This window comes from Pseudonaja textilis, chromosome 12 (genome assembly GCF_049901715.1).
Source record: "Pseudonaja textilis isolate UNSWEBS1 chromosome 12, rPseTex1.2, whole genome shotgun sequence".
NCBI lineage: Eukaryota > Metazoa > Chordata > Lepidosauria > Squamata > Elapidae > Pseudonaja > Pseudonaja textilis.
The window spans coordinates 234,366-255,012 of NC_142001.1; the positions used below are offsets into that span (position 1 = coordinate 234,366).

Sequence of the window (20,647 nt, forward strand, 5' to 3'; positions counted from 1 at the left end):
CCCAAGTTTCCCTCATGTGACCATGGGGATGCTACAACTGTCGTAATGCAAGGACCAGTCATAAATTACGAATCAAGGATTATCTGTAAACCCATTAAACAATTATAATCAAAATACATGTGAAGATAGAGCTTTGGAGATAATCAGCTTCAATATTTTGTTACACAAAATTTCAGTATCTTTTTTTCAATGCTTTACAAGCACTAGTTCCTAGCAAGGGTAAGATGTGCAGAAAGGTCTATGCACTAAAATTCAGCACAGAATGTAATTTTGTAGGCCTGGAGGGCAATAGCAGGAATTTAACCCAACCCTTTTGTAGAAAATACACCTGATGGTATGTCGATGATGATTCTCAGTCATCCAGGTACAATCCAGGTGGTTGTCCAAATTTTAGGAATTTTAGCACATTCAAACTGCCTATTCTCCTAACCATCTTGTTCAGACTGAAGAAGCTGCTTGGATGGGCAGCAAATCATATGGAACCAACAAGAAAATAAGCTCTGTTGCCATGACTCAACTTTCAGGCACATACCTGATGATGTTTCTCTGGGCAAGAGCTGGTGCTTCTCCAAAGGTGCCAATGCAAAGTGACTCCCAAGGGTACCACAGAAGGAGAGACTTGTAACATGTGTGACTAGCACTTTCTTTTGCAATCAAATTCCACAGAGAGAGAGAGACATGTTGAAGGCAGAAAGTCTAAAAGGCCAGCATCTCCCGGTAAGAAGATTATCTGGGTAAGCTGAAAGCGACCTTTGCATAAAATCTCAGAAAGCTATGGTCAGGGTGACAATATAGGACTAATATGTTCACAGTCAAATTGTTTGTAGTTTTGCAACACCAAGTATTTATTGCAAATTAAGGTATCTGCAAAGCAACAGGGGGAGGCAGGGCAACTTCAATAGCATTCAAGCAAACCAAGATTCTATTAAAAGTGTAGGTGCAAGATTCATTCTAAGTTAAGACAACCCGACCTTTTCACGTTTTCTTTTATAAAAGGTCTAAAAATTATTTTACCACAATTTCAAGACGGTTTGTCTTGCAGGTAAGAATGTAAGCCTGGAAAGTTTAAGGTAAGGAACAGAGAAAAATTTTAAAATATCTGAATGAAGCGTTCCCATTTGGAACTTTCCTTTGAATCCAGCCGTTATTCCAATTTCAGCTCTTTTTGTGTTCATCCAGTTACACTTATTCTATTGGTAAATTAGACTATGTTGGGAATTCAAGACACTGCAGAGATGTGTTTTGGGGATGCCTGGTTAAAAAGCTGTTTAGTATTCCTGAACTCATGCATTTCTAAAACTTTCATTTTTTTAAAAAAAAGTATTAAATCAAAGTGATGTATCTTTCCTACTTTGGGTTTTTCAAGGATCATGTAACCCACAAATGGCAAGAATACCCAAAGGCTTTTCTCAAATCTGAATTTACAAGATGGTTTAAATTATTAAAACATATAGTCATAGATCAAACACAGAGAAGTTAAGAAACAGATTACATAACACACAAAAAACGTGCAGGACACACCTTGCACTTGTCCATGATATGTAATTTGGCTACAATTCTAAAGACTTCTTGATCCTGGTCATTTAGACCTGGCATGAGGTTATTGATGGATGAATGTAAATTTTATCAGGGCATCAATGTGATTTATTGTTTCAATCTGTCTCTTTTTTAGTGTTCTGTGCTTTTAGCCTGGTCAGCAACAAGGAAGGAAGGAAGGAAGGAAGGAAGGGAGGGAGGAAGGGAGGGAGGGAGGGTGGGAGGGAGGAAGGGAGGAAGGGAGGGAGGGAGGGAAGGACCGAGAAAGTTATACAATATTTGCTTAATAAAATGAAAGCTAAAATTCTCCGCTTCAGCTACATATTTCCAAGCCTTTTCCAAACTTTATCCAAGCCTAACATGGATACAGAATGGGTGGTAAATTCCCAAGGACCCAGGTCATCCCTTATTCGCTTTTTCCAAAACAATGAGCACTTGCCTATCAGAACTAGCTAGGTTACAGATTGTCTTCTCCAAATTTATTTAAGCCAATTGTTCAACCTTGACAGAGATACAACTGGGTTCTACCCAAAACTATAGAATGGTGGAAAAATTACAGTGAAGGCCTTTTGTAGCCAGCCCCCCACCCCACCCCATCAGGAATTCTGAGATTTGTTTTGTCTCCGTGTTGATTATCTATCAGCTCTGAATTCAAGACAAAGGCAAGCGTTTCACAGTGTTTACTGGTTGGAACAAAAAGGCAATGCCAAAAACCTTATATAGACTCAAAGCAGAAATGGCTGGAAACTAAACAAGGAGAGAACCTAGGACTAAGGAGAAAAAATATTCAGTGGAGCAGCCTGCCTCCAGAAGTTGTGGGTGCTCCAAAACAACACTTTTAAGAAGAGACTGGACAGCCATTTATACCACTGACATGGTATAGGGCAGTGATGGTGAACCTCTTTGTTGTGGTGTGCCAAAAGCGTATGCAATAGCCCTGCTTCCTTTCCTGCATTGCACGTGCATACGCTTCCCAGCTGATTTTCAGACTGTTTGAGACATTTTAAAACCCTCCCAGAGGCTCGAGGGAAGCCTCTGCAGCCTCAGGAGGCCAAAAAACAGGCCTTCTGGAAATACCAGAAGTGCCCGTTTTCAGCCTTTGAGGGGCCTCTGGAGCTCGGGGGAAGCCAGTTTTGCCCTCCCGGGGGCTCAAGAGAAACCTCTTGTGGCCTCTGGAGGCTGAAAAATGGGCCCATTTTGTCACTTCCTGTATTTCCGGAAGGCCCATTTTTCGGCCTCCCGAGGCTGCAGAGGCTTCCCTCAAGCCTCTGGGAGGCCAAAAACCAGCTGAGAGGCGTATGCATGCGCAGTGCAGGTAAGTTTGCCTGGGGCTTGGATGCCTGCACAAATAGCTTTGCATGCCACCTGTGGCACACATGCCGTAGGTTTGCCATCACGGGTATAGGGCAGGGGTGTCAAACTTGATTTCATTGAGGGCCACATCAGAGTTGTGTTTGAGATTGGGGGGCAAGGGGGGGCATGGCGAGCATGTCACTCATGTCAGGGGGTGGGGTGCCTGCGGTGGCCCAAGTGCTCTGCTAGTGAAAACGGGCTCCCAAGCTCTGTTTTCAGCTGGGACAGTCTCCTACAACCCTCTGCTGGCGAAAACAGAGCTCTGTTTTTGCTGGCAGAAGCACCGTGATCCAGTCCTATGCTATTTCCAGGGCAGCCCCACAGGCCAGATCTAAGCACACACCTCCAGGCCGGATCCAGCCCCTGGGTCTTGAGTTTGACATACCTGGTATGGGGTCTCCTGCTTGAGAAGGGTTGGACTAGAAGACCTCCAAGGTCTCTTCCAACTCTGTTATTCTGTGTTCTAAGCATGATGGTGTCCTCAGTGATTCAGAAGCAAAAGACCTTGTTAGGGATATACCCCTAGCAAGAATCTGCAGGGCAGTCAGGCAGGCAGGCAAAATATGTGAGATAAGTGTTGTGTAGCTTACATTCAGTAAACCATACACAGTGCCAATTAAAGTAGTTTTATTCCAGCAAGAGTTAAAGCATAGTCAAAACAGTCCATATATCATTCACTTAGTTCAGTCCGTCCAGGGATTATTCATTTGCAAATTTCAGTGTCCAAAAACGAGAGGTCAGTACACTTACAAAATAACAGTCCGGTGATATATCTCCTCGCAGTAGAGAGAGATATCCACAAACTCAGAAACTCCTCTCTTCCGTCTGCAACTCCAGTAATTGCCAGCAAAGCGTCAGGGAATCGTCAGCGTCTCTTGCTCCCTCTTATGGTGGTTTCACACCACACCCAAAATTACATGCTTTGCATTTAAAGTAACACACACTCAAACTAAGAATCATAGCTTATATATATTATTTTACCCAAACTACGTTAGGTGACCTATGTTATACCTAACAGACCTGGTGGAAGACTAAACCACCATGAGTTGCAAAATAAACATTAGGAAGAGTCAACAGAGTGTTCCCGATAAAACCAAAACTTTGCAGGCTGTCAAGAAACACAGAGCAGCTGAGTTAGCCTAAATGTTCTCCCAGGGAACCCCTGGTGAGTTTTGTAAGGTCATTATTTTAATGGTATGAAAGATTAAATGTACAGAAGAGGAGACACATAGAAGTAGAATGGTATTTTGGCAAAAAAAAAGATTGTGGGGCACATCAGCAAAGGACACAAAATAGAAAGTTATCCCATTTCCTCCATCCCCCAAATTATATTCACTTTTGGATATTTCAACAAGCATTGCCTGGTGATTTCAAACCATACCTCTGAGCTCATAATAGGCTATTATTTATTTTATTTATATCCCACCTTTATGTTTATGAACTACTCAAAATGGTGAACATATCTAATGTTCCTTCTTCCTATTTTCTCCACAACAGCAACCACCCTGTGAGGTGAGCTGGGCCGAGAGAGAGAGTGATTGGCCCAAGCTCATCCACTCAGCTCTCATGGCTAAGATGGGACTTGAACTCATGTTCTCTTGCTTTCTAGCCCGGCATCTTAACTATTAGAGCAAACTGTTTCTCTTATTACAGACGGTCCTCGACTTACAACAGTTCGTTTAGTGACCATTCAACGTTACAATGGCACTGAAAAGGAGGTGATTTATGACCATTTTTCACATGATGACCATTGCAGCATTCATGTGGCTACGTGATCAAAATTCAGATGCTTCGCAACCGAGTCATATTTATGATGGTCACAGAGCCCTGTGATTGTGTGATCCCCCTTTGCAACCTTCTGACAAGCAAAGTCAATTGGGAAGCCAGAGTCACTTAACAACCAGGTTACCAACTTTAAAACTGCAATGGTTCACTTAATTGTGGCACAAAAAAGTCGGAAAAAGGGGACATTCACTTAACAAATGTTTCGCTTAGGAACAGAAATGTTGGGCTCATTGGTGGTTGTTACGTCGAGGACTACCTGTATTAGTTTTTTTCTTCCAACTCTGGCCAGGATGCCTATGGAATCGGCGCCTATCCTGAAATGTGCTTGGAGAGGAGGAGAGCCATATAAAGTGTGTGGCCATGCAGCAGACTCTTCTAAAAGACCTAGTCAATCCCTGGCGAGTGGTCACCTGTTTCAACCACAGAGACAGCCTAAAGAACTGGGTCTCTGGTGAAAGAATTAACTCATAGAACCACAGAATAAATGTGAAGAATTCCGGCTGGATCTACCAGCTGGATCTTCTAAGTCAGTGGCCCCCAACCTTTTTTGTGCCACGGCCTGGTACCGGCATCACAAAATGATCCGCAGCCTGGTACCGGCATCAGCACTCATGACAAGGCAAGGTGAGCTGAGCGATCGGCCAGCTAGCCGTCCCCCGCTTTTCCCCGCCACCTTCAACTCCTCCTTTGTACCTTTTCGATGGGCTTAGGGACGGCTTTGGGACGGTCGCTCGCCTTGCCTTGGGTGCTGAAAGAATCCTCGCACCTTAGTTTCGTTCAAAGCTGCCCCCCGCTTCGATGAAACTAAGGTGCAAGGATTCCTTCAGGACCCAAACGCCGCTTTCCAACCGGAAAAGCTCGCCCGGAAGCACTTTCTCATCGAAACAAGATGGCGGCGCCCAGCAAACCGGCGACCCGGTAGAAAATGTTCCAAGGACCAGTACCGGTCCGGGGCCCGGTGGTTGGGGACCCCTGTTCTAAGTGACACAGCCACAAGAACTGGGTTCACAACTTCATTCCTTAGAAGGAGAGACACTCCCAACCAGCTGTTAGTCTCCAAAAAGGAGCATGTACATCCTAATGCTCAGTTTTTCAAAGCTATTGAATTTATTTCCTTTTTTTTCTTTTTGTCTTCAATCTTTTAAAAAATGTTTTATACATCAGGAAACTTTGAGATCCCTTCTCACCAATGATGGAATCTCCCTTATCTTCTCCGGCACCTTTTGTTCCAACTGCTGTACCTTCCATTTTGAGTTCACTGTTACAGGAAACAAATCTAATGTGCTCAGCCTGGCACATGAGGGAGCATCAGCAATGAGGTCAATAAACTGGATTAGGAATAGGATAAGGCAACTAATGCACAGGGAAAAAAATTGCTGAATATTAAAACAGGGTCCCATGTGGGAGAAGTGATGAAAGAAAGGTGCTGCATAAGAATTGCTGCAATATGGTAGCTGAAATTTCGTAGGCAAGATCACAAGCCTGCACATTAGAGTAATTCAGAATAAATGCCTTGCTCCAAATTGAATGTTTATGCCTAATTTACTTTCATCTTTTTAGTGCAAATATAAAAGCTAGGTACTGTAAGGTGCAATCCTGTCATTCTTATTCTCTCCTGTTATAAGGCAGTCGTCCAGGGGATGATTAATATATTTATATTATGTGGATTGTATCCCTAACCTAAATGCTGGTGGAAACTTCTTAAGAAGTGACGTATGGAAGGAGAATCTAGTAATCATTAAAGCCGTGCTACCATTTGTGTTCACCATTGCAAAAGATGTTTTGGAAAATACAAAACAGCCAGCACTGGACCACTCTTTAAAGCAGCTATGTCCTTTCTCATAGCTTGGTGATATATTCATGCCTCCAAGGATTCTGAAACGACTTTTGGAACTGAATAAAAAAAACTGCACACTCCTGGAATCTATGTGGCAGTATACAGAAAATCATGTACCTTTCTGTCAGAACCAAGGAACACAACAAATATAGAAATCACGGGTAGACATTCTTTTAGCTTTGTAAAACTGCACCTTTAAACGATCAAGGATACATATACCCATATTAGTTCATTAGAAATAAATTGTCACTGTATATAACTCTGCAAAAGGAAATTGTATAATGAGAAATTACTTTCATGGCATTAATAATAAGCCAAGCTCTTTTTTGTGTTACACAACAAATTGTCCACAAGCCAAGAGAAGAATATTTAAACCAATATTAAACCAATAATAAGGTAGAGATAGGCAAAAAAAAGTTGTATTCCAACAAATCAGCAATTTTCAGGAAATCTTTACACCAATATTCAGGTCTCTGCCATTCCTGACCAGATCTTTTTTTTAATGGTCAATTTATAGTTACCCAATTCCCAAGGGAATTCAGTTACCAATTTTGAACATTTTAGATGGTCCTGACAGGCTTAAAGATTATTATTGTTCAGGTTTTGTAACCAGAAAGAACTGCGGAATTTGCTTTACTGCACAGTCCAAGAGTGACTTCTTTATGAGACAGCATCTGCAAGCAAAATAATATAAAAAAGACTTCTGACAAAAGCTACCCACAAATTTAGGAAGAATGAGACAAAGCACTCTCCTGTTTCTAATTTAGAGCAACTTTTATGATAATTTAGTTTTCAACAAATGGTTGTTTGTCACATGCCATGTTCATATGGGTGGATGTACTCTAGAGAAGGTATACCACCTTTTCTAGCTATGATAATGTCTTGATGTCAAGATCAGTCTATCACTCAAGACAAAAGTAGGCTCTGTGACACAGAACACCTTCCTTTAATTAAGTTATGGCTCTCCTGATCACAACAAAGAAAAAAGCATAACTCAGAAAGCTCAAACTCCCCAAGGAGCTGCTGATCCAGTTCTACAGAGGAATGATTGAGTCTATCATCTGCACCTCTATAACTGTCTGGTTTGGTTCTGCAACCCAACAGATACAGACTTCAGAGGATAATTAGGACTGCAGAAAAAACAATTACTACCCACCTGCCTTCCATTGAAGACCTGTATACTGCACGAGTCAAAAAGAGGGCTGTGAAAATATTTACAGACCCCTCACATCCCAGACATCAACTGTTTCAACTCCTTCCCTCAAAACGATGCTATAAAGCACTGCACACCAGAACTAGACACAAGAACAGTTTTTCCCCGAAAGCCATAACTTTGCTAAGCAAATAATTCCCTCAACCCTGTTCAACTATTACAAACTCTGCACTACTATTACTGTTAATTTTCTCATCACTCTTTATCACCCATCCCCTCCCACTTGACTGTTTCCTAGTATGATTTGATTGTTGATTGTACCCTATGACTATCATTAAGTGTTCTATGTTATGATTCTTGATTCTTAACGAATGTACCTTTTCTTATGTATACTGAGAGTATTTACACCAAGACAAATTCCTTGTGTGTCCAATAAAGTATTCTATTCTATTCTAATCACACATAGTCCAGGCACTCTTAGGTTCTCCTAATCTCTACAGACCAGTCTACAGTAATGCATAATATATGGGTCTGACAATAAGATTACCTAGATATAAAGTTAGATGTTAAATCACCTCTTAATATGGACTGGCTGTTAGGACTGTACTTCATGTCTTCTTGTCTTTGACTAGTTCTTGTTCCACCTCTAAGTGTTCATTTATGTTTAGGGGATGCATCGCTGAATGGCCAAAGGAAGAACTGTGTTCACCACTGCAATGCATGAAGGTCACACTTTAGGTTAGGAATATATGGGAATGTGAGATAGCGCTTTCCCACTGGGGATACCACCATTTCTAGGAAACTAACTTGAACCCACATTGCCGGGGCCAAAAAGACAATACAACACCATGTCTATGTTGTAGTCAAGAAAAGCCCACAGACAGGAACACAAGGTTACCAGAAGTCAAAGTTCACTTGAAGAGTTTATGTATTATCCCCATCTCCTATTAGCTTTTCAAAATTAATTTCTAGCCTTTTTCCTTGGTTCTCTAATTAACTTTTAGTTGTGAGCAGATACAGGAAACACCACCTTTGGTGTGGGAAGTCAAAAGAAATAAATGTTGTTAGGGGCTTGTTCTTGCATTATGCTCTTGTAAAAACTGCCCTGGAAACGGCACAGAATGGACAACATAGAATTTAAAATACAGATTCATCCAGCTATTATAAACAGGATAATACCCTTGCAAGTAGTAAGGCAACTAAGAAATCCCAGGACAGATAGTCCTCAATTTTATAACCACAATTGTGATCCCTCCTAAATCAGTCTGGTTGTAAAATGAGTCATCCATATGTTTGGACTTGATTTTGTGCCCATTTTTACTGCGGCCGTTAAGAAAATCAGAGTTATGGTATTAAGTGAATCCAGCTTCCTCAATTAACACTGCTTGTTGGAAACTGGCTGGGAAGGTTACAAATCGCAATCACGTGACCACAGGACACTGCAACTGGTGGGTCAACTGCCAAACTCCCAAATTATGATCACATGGTCACAGGTCATAAGTGCAAGGATACATCGTACGGCCATTGTAAATTTGAACCATTGTTAAATGAATGGTTGTTAAGTGGAAAACTACTTGTAGTCTGGAAATCCTAATACAGGTAGTCCTCAACTTATGACCACAAATGAGCCCAAAATTTATATTGCTAAATGAGACCTTTGTTAAGTGAGTTTTGTCCCATTTTACAACCTTTCTTGCAATCGTTAAGTGAATCACTGCAGCTGTTAAATTAGTAATGCGGTTGTTAAGTAAATCTGGCTTCCCCACTGATTTTGCTTCTCAGAAAGTCGCAGAAGGAGATCATGTGACCCTGGGAAAATGCAACCGTCATAAATATGAATCAGTTGCCAAGCATCTGCATTTTGATCATGTAATTTGTGGGGATGCTGCAGCAGCCATAAATCACTTTTTTCAGTGCCACTGTAAATTTGAACAGTCAGTAAATGAGCTGTTGTAAGTCAAGGACTACCTGTACTAATAAATATTTGCCAAGACAGTAGAGATGTCACAGTAAGATATGAGAGGAGGGAGATTAGTAAGTAGGAAAAAGGACACATTCTTTTCATATCCTTTTTAACTTTCCACCACAACTACTCTGGGACACACACAGACACGGACACGGGGACACACACACACACACACACACACACACACACGTGTTATGCTGGCTTAGAGGTCTCAGTTCCTAACCCTGAGATCATGAAGTAAAGAACAATTTTTGAAACTATCCAAGCAGGGCAAGCATTCTCTGAGAAACCCTGCCAGATGGACAACTAGAATCAAGCAGTTAATCACATTCCCTAAATTTGGTGAAGCCAGCAGGAGCATATATAAATATTCACCAACCTCCTAGCTCTCCACCATTCCTGCTGATCAGCATGGAACAGACCCAAGAGATCTGACAACTCGAAACAAAAGTTATACACAAGGTTTGCCACGGGGCTGTGCAAAAGGGCCAGAGGAAATCTTAAAATGTATGAATGACAGCTAAATGGACCCCCATTCATTCAATGCCAAGCTACACAGCCAGCCAGCCAAAGTGAGAAAAATGGATGCTAACCATAAAAGCGGGGAAAGGGTTTGGGTCTCCTACCAGATATTGCTTGCGGTAATGATGGGAAATTACTCAGAAAACTTGGGCTCAACTTGAAAAGCTAAGCAGGGGTGTAGATAGGAGACCACTAGGAAATCCCTTGACTGAGATTGTTTTAAATCCTATTCCGGAAAATGACCATAGCCCAGCAAACAAGACAGCCATAGGGATCGGCTCAAGTCAAGCTCAATAAGATATTTGTTGGGGGGCACCCCTGGTGCTGAAGGACCACAGGGACTTGTGGGAGGCAGTCTATAAGTTGCTGGGCTATCAGGAGACACCCCAAAACTTGCTGCAGGGAAAGTCAGCTGCCCCACCAAATGCGGAGCTGGGAGGGGACTGCCCCAAAAGAGCAACAGGGAGGGGCAAAGAAACCCAGCCGGGCACGGAGCCAAGCGGGGGAGAAAAGGGGGCCACGTGGAAGCGCCCCCACCCAGGAGGAACTGGATCAGGGAGGAAGCCAGCCTCGCTTCTGGGGCAGGAAGACCGGGGACTTCTCCCGCTTTTCCCTCCAGGGGCCTGGGGGGCCCTCCCGCCCAGCAGGATCGCGGGACGGAGGGGGGGGGGACGATCCGTCGATGCGCTTCCCCAACGGGGCTCCCTCGACCCGGCTGAGTCTGGGGGCGCCGCTGGGCTACTTACTAGGGGTCGTTGGTGAAGCGGGGGCTCCGCGGGGGCTGGTAGCCGTAGAGGTGACAGTAGAGCACGTCGAAGCAGAAGCAGCACATCTCGGCCGACACCACCATCTTTCTGCAGCCGCCGGGCCCGGCGCCGGGGGAGCCCAGCAGCGCGGCGGGGCCCGAGAGGCCGGCGCCGGGGGCCCCTCCGCAGCCGGGCGGGCGAGGCGGCGGCGAGAGGGCGCAGCCGGGGGAGCCCCCCGCCAGCCCCCGAGGCCGTTGAGGCGCGGGCCGCCCCGGCCGCCGCCGCCCCCGGCGGTATCGCTCCCGGCTCGCCGCAGCGGGAGCCCCCCTCCGCCGCCGCTGCCCGGGCCGGCCGAGCCCGACGGAGGGGAGCTGGAGAGCTTCTGCTTCTTCACCCCGCAGCAGCCCGCCGCCATCTTGGAGCCGTCTCCCCCACGCAGCGCTTCCGACCCATGGCGGGGGCGGCGCGGCCGCGGGGGGCGGGGCGTGCGCCGGCCCCGCCTCCTGCCGGGAAAGCTCCTCCTGCGGGGAGGGAGGAGGGGAGCGGAGGGCGAGGCCGGCCGGGGAGGAGGGAAGGGAGTTTGGGGAAGGGGCGCGGGGGACTGGAGGAGGGGGGCAGGCGGAGCGGAGGCGGGGGCAAGCGAAGAAGCGGTCACGGAGGGGAGGAGCCAGGAAAGGAGGGAGGGGCATTTGGGGAAGGGGCGCGGAAAAAGGAAGAAGGGGGAGGCAGGGCGGAGGGGCGAGGAAGCCCAGGGAGGAGGAAGAGGAGGAGGTAAGCAAGGAAGGAGGGAGGAAAGGGCCGTGGGAGGGACCGGGAGGAAAGGGGAGGAGCCAGGAAAGGAGGACGGGGCGTTTGGGGAAGGGGCGCGGGGGAAGGAGGGGATCCCCGCAAAGAGGAGGGGGAAGGGAGGGGCGTGGAAAGAGGAGGAGGAGAATGGCGGGGAGATGAGTAAGGGGGACGGGGTGGGGGAGAAAGTGATGGAGAAAGAAAACAGTCGTTAGTAACTCGCAAGTTACGAAAACTCTGCCCTCTCCCCCCCTCACCCCCCGGTTTTTTACCATCCCCCTTGGCCATTTTCTCCCACCTGCCCACACTCCAGTCCCGCCAAAGGGCCGGTTCCTGCTCGGGGCCCGCGACTGGCGGTCTCTGCTGCAGGCAGGCTCGCTTGTGGGGGGGAGCGGGGGCTCGTACTCAGGATCCCCCTTTTTAGTGGGGACCCCTCGCCACTTTGCAGGGAGAAGCAGCCCGGGTCGGTCCTTCCCAGCACCTGGTGGGACGGAGCCAGATGGGAACGAGGGAGCGAAACTCCCCCGACCTGTTCTTGCAACGCTCGCAAAGGGGACTTTGACTGGCTTAACTGGGTTCGCTTCCAGCCAGGGATAAACCGCCTGCGCCGCCCAAGCGGAGCCGCCGAAACCGTCGGGCTGGCTCTTTCACAACCGGTCGGGCGAGGCGGGCAGGAGCTCCAAGGTGTAATTAAGCCTGCGTTGCTTTCTTGCAAGCCGCCCCCATTCTTTCTGGGAATGCTCTTCTGGCACCGGCCCTACTCCTGTCACCCAGAGTGGCGGCTTCACCTTAAGTCTAACCGGATTGCGCTTATGCATGGGGGGAAATAGACATACAGGACAGGTACTCAATCGTTTACTTACAATCACAGTTGAGCCCAAAATTTATGTTGCTAAGTGAGAAATTTGTTAAGTGAGGTTTATTTATTTATTAAATTTATATTGCTGCCTATTCAACTCATGGCAACTCAAGGTGGCTTACAGAATGTAAAACCATATTTAAAATAAAATAAAAAAGTACCAAATAAGTTAATAAAGTACAATAGAACAAAATCTGGAAAAATAAATCACCCCCCAACTCCCCCACTACCCCTGCCCTGACGTGCCATTTGATGGGCTCCATCTCACTCGGTTTCCCAGGCCCGATGGCCAAACCAGGTCTTCCGAGCCTTCCATAAGAAGAATGGGGGGCATTCTAATCTCTGGGAGAATAATGTTCCAGAGAGAAGGAGCCACTACAGAGAAGGCCCTTCTGGGTCTCTCCAAGTGTATCTCCCTCAGGGATGGACCCACAGGATTCCCTCCCTCCCCGTCTAATAGGTCGGGTAGATGTGTGACAGGGAGAGACGTCCTCTCAGATCACCTGGCCCCAACTCATGAAGGGCTTTAAAGGGGACAATCAGCACCTTGAACTGTACCTGGAAGCAAATCGGCAACCAATGCAGCTCCTCCAGGAGAGGACTTTTTGATTTTGTCCCATTTTACAACTTTTCTTGGCCAATTTGTTACCTGAATCAATGCAGTTGTTAAATTAGTAACTTGGAACAGTTATTAAATGAACTGTTGTAAATTGAGGACTACCTGTAATCCTGGACTTAAAACAATTCATTTAGTGACATTCAAAGTTACGACGACACTGAAAAAAGTAACTTATGACTGTTTTTCTCATTTATGACTGTTGCAGCTTCCCCGTGGTCACGTGATCAAAATTCAGATGCTTGGCAACTGACTCACATTTATGACGGTTGCAGTGTCATGATCACTTGTTATAACTGGATAAGCAAAGTCAATAGGAAGCAATGATTCACTTAAGAATTGTGGCAAGAAAGGTCGCAAAATGGGGCAAAACTCACTTAACCAATATTTCACTTCGCAACAGGAATTTTTGGCTCCATTATAGGCGTATGTCAAGGACTGTATAGATCGCAACAATAACACATGGAGGTAGCAGCCTTGTCTGGTCTCTGAAGATTAGCAGGATTGACCTGGGACTCCATTTGAGGGAATCTGCCCTTCCTTACAACAACATGCGCTTGTGACGGATCTCTGGAAGCTCCTGGGTGAGCCAGTTTAGTTGCTAAGGCACCTGGTTAGAAACCTGGAGACCATGAGTTCCAGTTCTGCCTTATTCATGAAAGCTGGCTGGGTGACTTTGAACCAATCATCAAGAGACTCTGAATTCTAGTCCCACCTAAGGCAAAAAAGCGAACTAAGTGACTTGGGTTCTAGTCCTACCTTAGGCATGAAAGCCAGCTAAGGTGAGTCTTGGTTCTAATGCAATCTTGGGCGTGAAAGGTGGCTGGGTGACTTTGGGACAGTCCCTCTCTCTCTCAGCCCAGTCCAGTTCACCTTAGTTGTTGCCAAGTGCTCGAATTTTGATCACGTGACCATGGAGATGTTGTCATAAGTGTGAAAATCAGTCATAACGCACTTTCAAGTGCTGTTTTAACTTTGAACAGTCACAAAACAAATGGTTGCAAGTTGAGGATTACCTGTATAATGCATCATTATTTGGTTTATCCTTCCACTGCAATATATCAGTGCCAGCAATTTTTTAAAATGCTGGAGTTGCCTGTTTAATTTATTTTTGATCTATGGATCTGAATATTTTATCTCCATATTACGTATCTTATTCGACCTTAACTTATTCTTTTATCCTTTCCTTTATCTTTTTTTTGTCTGTTTTGACTTTGGGACTTGCATTGCTGTTGTTATTTAGTCTCAGACTGTAAATAAGACTCAATCCATCAAGTGCAGAAAAGATGTCAAAAGCTTTGAAAGTCATAAAGTGACTTTTCCTCCCCAAAGGAAATTGCTCAGAATGATAAAATTCATCACTCAGAGGAATGCAAAGGTCAACCGCAGAATCTATCATTCTGTCTCAAGCTGGAAAAGTTCATGCTTTTGCAACTAAATAAAAGAATCTGGTCATCCTTAACATCTGTAAACTAGAACAGTTTTAAAAGAGGGATATAGAAAAGTTAGATACTATCACCCAGATGCATGACTTTTTGGTTTAATGACTCTTCTAAAAACATGCTGGCAATTTCATGCAGACATTAATGTTGAAATACAGATTAAATTCCAAGATTTTTTTTTAAAAAAAACCTGTTTATGACAAGCGGAACAATGAGATCCAATGTGAAGAGCTTAATTAGCTATTTTATTGCTCAAGCCACACAAATAACACAGGAATTTCTCAAACAGACAGTTTGCAGACTTTGTTCTCTTATGCCCATATAGGGTTTCCACACTAATTCCACATTTGACTCCTCCCCTCTGGCTCGGCCAGTCTCTGACCATTCTGTTCATTAAGCACCTCTCAGGCTACCCTTGCAAGTCACAGAAGATGCAAAATGATGAAATGAGTTTATGGTTGGGAAATAAGAACATATAATCAATCCAAATTTAAAATCTGGAGGAGTAATGTATACCAAAACTGATTCAATGAGAATCAATTATTTATTGATTTAAGAAAATTTGTATGGCCACCCAATTGACTCTCTGCATGTCTTGGGACCAGATTATTTGAAGGATTGTCTTCTTACAGTGCTATCTACTTGACCCACCAGAGCAGAGAGGAGTGCTATGAGTCCCTTCTCCTATGGAGGTCCATCTAGTGGGACCAAGAAGAAGGGCCTTCTCTAAGGTGGCTCCTTCCTTGTGGAATATCATCCCTGCATCATTTGGAAAAATGATGAATATCTGTAGCTCGGGTGCAGGGTGAGAGTGGAGGTTCATTCTCTGAGCTTGTGAGAAGGTTTCCGAACATTTCATTACCAGGCTAGGTGACCACACCTTCCATCTTCAGTGGAATGTAGGGGATGTCAGTGTTGGTGTTCTGATTATAAGAGCTTTGTGTGGTCAGTAGGTCTTGTGGTGGGAGGGTCACTACAGGTGAAAGTCTAGTGAGGGGTCAGGTGTGGGTCATGTCAGTCTTGTGATTGGCCCTTTTTACAAGGCTCTCTGGAGGTCTGGTTTTGCCAACAGCAGGATGGAGCCTAGCAGATGGCTCATTTGATTATTGCTGCCAGGGGTTGGGAGGGTTAAACTAACCCTAAGCTGGGAGTGCCTGTCACCAGCACTGTTCTGAACCCCTGCATTGATAATATACCAATAAAATCAGCAACCTCATAGAGACATTGCTCTGAGCCAGTGGAGACCATGCTAAAAGCATGATTAGCTAGACTCACAAAGCATCATTACAGACACAATGGCTAGGTTTATAGAACATACTCAACTAAACAGAAACCATAATCTGGTTTAATATGTTGTGCAAAGCAGACAATAGACTGGCTTACACAGTTCTGATTTTGATTAATTATGGCTTATGGGAATTGGGTTCCAGGAAAAGAATAAGCCCAAATAAAGCAAATTGAGTGAACCCAGCCTGAGTTTTGCAGGAAAAATACCCCTTCAGTGACTGAATTTTGATGGGGTTGCTTTTTGCTCAGGTGATTATGATTTAAATCAGCCTCTTTTTAAAACAAGTGGTAGAAGAGCAAAAATAAAATAAGACAGAAATGTCTATGGAGCATGCTGAACAAATTATGAACAATCTAGTGGCTCTTAGATATATTTGAATTTTATGTCCCCTAATGCTTTGCCATGATAGAAGGCAGTTGGAATTGAAGATACCTGTGGGGAACCAGGTTGCTCAGTCAGGTTCCAGGATGTTGTATTTTATGTTATTTCAAGTAACTCATACAACCGTCCATCTCTCTCTAGGTCCAGGATCCCCAACCTCTACACCATGGACCTGCGCATGCGAAGGATCTACATTGCATGTGAAACCATCCTCCTGCCCCTCCCCCACCAGGGTCCATGGAAAAATAGTCTTCTACAAAACTGGTCCCTGGTGCTAAAAAGGTTGGGGACCCCTGCTCTAGGTCAATGTTTCTCAACCTTGGTGACTTTAAGATGTCTGGAATTCATCTTCCAAAGTTCCCTAGTATGGTTAGCTGGGTGGAGAATTCTGGGAATTGAAGTCCAGACATTTTAATATTGCAGGGTTGAGAAACACTGCTCTAGATGATATATTGAGTTAAATTCTAGAAAACAGTAACATAATTTATAGAACTGTCTTTAAAACAAAACCGAGCAGCCATAATGTAATACATACCAGAGATCAACAAATTGTTCCACTTCAAATCACCAAAATAGTAACTCAACCATTTCTAAACCAACTACTTGGCCCAAATGCCAGCAAACTATAACCCAAACATCCACCCACAACAATTAAAAGGTGTTCAGCTGTTGTTGTTGTTGTTTTTTTTGGGGGGGGGGGTTGTTGATGAATCATTACTAATGTGAAAAGCCCTCCTGATTACTAAGACTCTGGACAGCTTAAATAAACAACCGTTATAGGAGTTGTTTATTTTAAACACCATGATCCTAAATTAATATTGTAGAGCTAAAACACGGCCCCAGGACAGCTGTACTGTTTGAAATACTCATTTGAATGTACATCAGTGTAAATCATCCAAATGAAGGCAGATTCCCAGAGGTATCTCTAGTTTCTGAGCTATCGAAAAACACTGTGTTTCTGTTTATTCTATTTGGGCTTTAAAATGCAAGGCTGCATACGCTCAGAGTATTGTGTTTCTTTTCCATCAGGTTGGCAAACTGGTTTTGGCTTTGCTGCTCGCCAAGCCGGTTTGTTTACTCACCCTTTGGACTTGAGGCACTATTTATGCATCTTCCTCCAATTTTTGCTCCATAATAGCAACCCTGGGAGCAAAGAGGCTTGTCTTGAACTGCAGTGACACCCAATTGGTGAAACAGGATTCTAGTGTTGGGCATTTACAAGGTGCTTTCCAGCCCTGTGATTACATCAGAACCTCTGCCTTTTTTTTTTTACACACATTCAGTCCGTGAGAAATGGCGGTTGCATTGCTACCCTCTTTTTATCACTTGTTAGGCTTGCAAAGCAGAGGGACAAAGTTCATGCCAGCAGAGCCAAAATCTTATCTCACAGGGCAGGAACCAGAAGTGAAGCCCCAGACAGCCAGAGCTGCCTCTATCCAATTGCAAAGAGAGTTAGCTTTCTGTACAAGGGCAATGAACCATAGTCAAAAAAATGAAAGCGAAGAGGGGGTATTAAAAACAGACCGCCTCTTTCAATTCCCCCTCTCCTTCTTTGTATTTCAGTCTTGCCTATAATCCAAAGATGTATTTTGCGTTTACTGAGACTGGCCAGCAAAGATTAGAAAAGTATTTACCAATTTTATAGATTGGTTGGATTCACGCCCCTTGCTATATCCCAAATCTTGAGAATCAAAATGCAAAGTCAATGGATAATGCCTGGGCAAATAACTCATATTGTGGCTCAATAAAATGGCCTGGTTCATACATCATTTCAGGCAACAGCTCAGATGCTGTTCTCATTCTCATTTTCACCCTAGAGTGGTAGGTGAACTTAAACATTTATATTTATGAAGAGATTATGGATATGGAGCAGGATTACATAATAGCCTTCCAGCTGTTGTAGCCAAACGTGATACAAACCTTATAGAACATTGTGGTATGGAAAATTTAAGAATCAGAAGTGATGCCTTAAGGATTAACGGGTCTATCTGATCTTTCTTTGAGGAGAGGAACCCTCTAAATTCACCCCACCCCGAACCAGACACTTTGCTGCTAAATTTTTGGTAGCACTATCAGGATGAAGTTCTGTGAGACAAAGCAACAGCAAAACCACTAGCTTTTTATCTTCTGAAGGAATGGCGCCTCTTTGGATATTCTCAACCATTCAGGTCATGGTTGTCCCAAAAGTGCTTTTTCCAAAAGACAACTGAACTTCATGTTTCACTTCTCATCCAAGAAGCTTCTTCACTCAACTAGATGTAAATGCAAGAGCCATAGAAAAACTAGAGATCTTCCCCAAATATTTATAACACCCCCCTTCAAGTAGTAGCAGTTAGCACAGGATGGCCAAGGAGTGGTAGATTGAGGGCTTTCTACAATCTATCACTCTTCCAAAACTATGGGCTGTGAAATGGCAGCCTTGTCAAAGGAGGAGCCCCCAAAATTAACAGCCATGAGATGGTAACAAAAAGATGGAGACACTTCTAATTCTTCGTGGCTATCTCATGGACATATAGAGATTGCCATTCAGATTTGGTAGCACTGGTTCAGTGATCTGCTCCATCTTGGCTCTGGGTCTATCATAAAATGATGGAGAACTGACCCTCTTTATCCTGAAGGTGCTTTTCCAAAAGGCAAGTGAATTTTCTTGTTTTTTTCCTGGAAAATGTTTTACTTTTCCATAGAGCTGTCTCGAGCGTCCAGGTTAGGTTGGGAGGAGCTCCAGTCTCGGCTCTCACAGGCTGAGCTTGAGATTGAGGAACGCCCCTCACCATCACGTGGTCCTCGGGCACTCCCCAGTTTTTTGCTCAGCCTCGTGGCAGGCAGGCTGTTTTTCTCTTGCTCCGGTCGTTCAGCACTTTAGCTTTTTTTTTCTCATCGTTTCTTCGTGGACCATTCCAGCAGGCAGCGCAGGAAATCAGGTTTGAACTCCCCAGGGAGTGTTTCTATACCATATGCTCCGTTTCTTTAAGGGGAAAAACGAGCGCTTCGAGCGCTGCCCCCCCCCCACTTCGTTTGCCGCCTAATCGCTCCGCGCGAGGCCGCTTCGTTTCCCCCTGCCTCTCTTCGCTGTAGCCGCCGTTTTCCCCCCGCGAACGCCATTTAACCCAGGGAATCGCTTCCCTGCTTCTCCCAAAGGATCGATTTCTCTCTTTTTCCTTGGGAGTTTACCGCCGCTGGGGTTGCCTCCGTTACTTGCGGCCTCCATTTTGGGCCCCCTGTGGCGTCCGCCATCTTGGGTGTGCCCAGGAACAGCCGCCATCTTGTGAGTGGCCGCATGGCCGTCCGCCATTACCAGAGGCCCTTTTACAGGCCGCAGCCCTAACCGACCATTAGGCAGCCTGGGACTCCTACATCTCAACCTGCTCTTCATTATACTGACAGGCCTCCTGCAGAAAGAAGGGTCCTCGGCTCTGCAGCTCTTCCCCCAGGAGGCGAGGTAGCAGCTCCGCCCCCCCCTTCCCCGGTCCGTCCGGCAGGGGTAGCTGCCTGGCGTTCACCTTCTGGCTGATTGGTTTCTGGGCTAGGCCCTGATTCGTACTCAAACCTCTATTTTAAACAATTTTTGACTAAAAGGGGGCGCGAAACGTGCGCTGGGATTCCCGGCCTCTACGTAGGCCGCATCCAGACCTGCTTTCAGCTTGCATTACTTCTGGCCTGTGGCCCCAGGGTTGTCTGTCTTCGCGAGAGGCCTACCAGTAGGCCGCATTGTTTCCTTGATTTCTGGGCAGATCCTAGGACTGCTCAAATCCTTGCTGGTACCTTGCAAGAATCCTCTAGACACAAGAATCCCTGGCTCCATAGTTTCTCCCCAGCAAGGGAGTTATTTGCTGGCCATTCCCCTTCCCCGGTTCGCCCGGCAGGGGCAGCTTGGCGTTTGTTCTGGCTGATTGGCCCCTGGCCTAGGCCCTACTTCTCAACAACGTTGCAGAACATCCCTGTTGCCCTTGACAAAAGGGGGGTGCAATACGAGCACTGGGAGTTCCAGCCTCTGCTTAGGCCGTATCCAGACCCGTTAACCGCCTCGCATTAATCAGAAAAGTTTTTTTCCTTTTTTCTCTCCTCTCCAGATGGCAGACGACAATACCTCTCGTGGCACTTCCCTGAAGGCCAAGGCTAAATCCCACCACATGCGCAAACAGGCACAGGAACCATCCAAAGCCTCCCAAAGGGATGCCCTCAGGCGACACAGGGCCCTTGAAAGGGAGATTGACAGGCACTCTAAGGAGTCAAGCTCTGTGCCCCTGGACCCTTCCATCCCATCAACCTCCACCCATCCTCCTCTCCCCTCCTCTCCTGCTTCTGCTTCTTCCTCACAGCCTGGACAGGCCCCTGAGGCCACCTTACCCACCACTGCCGGAGGACTGCGCCCGGAGG

General features: G+C 45.4%; 2 protein-coding genes and 1 long non-coding RNA gene across 5 annotated transcripts in view; 1 reads left to right on the forward strand and 2 right to left on the reverse strand.

The window, feature by feature from the left end:
* CHRDL1 (chordin like 1) overlaps window positions 1-20,647 on the reverse strand; it is a 271,500-nt gene that overhangs the window by 179,043 nt on the left and 71,810 nt on the right. The gene's annotated exons all lie outside the window — the stretch shown is intronic.
* AMMECR1 (AMMECR nuclear protein 1) overlaps window positions 1-20,647 on the reverse strand; it is a 199,582-nt gene that overhangs the window by 155,914 nt on the left and 23,021 nt on the right. For 2 of the 3 annotated variants that reach the window (XR_015745019.1, XM_087940832.1), the window contains exon 2: window positions 10,899-11,499. Coding sequence is in view for 2 of the 3 variants with exons in the window: in XM_087940832.1 (XP_087796958.1) it covers window positions 10,899-11,499 (601 nt within the window). In the remaining variant the exon portion in view is untranslated. Of the gene's footprint in view, window positions 1-10,898; window positions 11,500-20,647 lie in introns of those variants that run through there. The other variant, XM_026703143.2, reaches the window with a different exon arrangement.
* Window positions 11,617-17,213, forward strand: LOC148124749 (uncharacterized). Its single transcript, XR_015745021.1, has 3 exons — window positions 11,617-11,669; window positions 13,563-13,941; window positions 16,412-17,213. It is a non-coding gene; the product is annotated as an uncharacterized LOC148124749 (long non-coding RNA).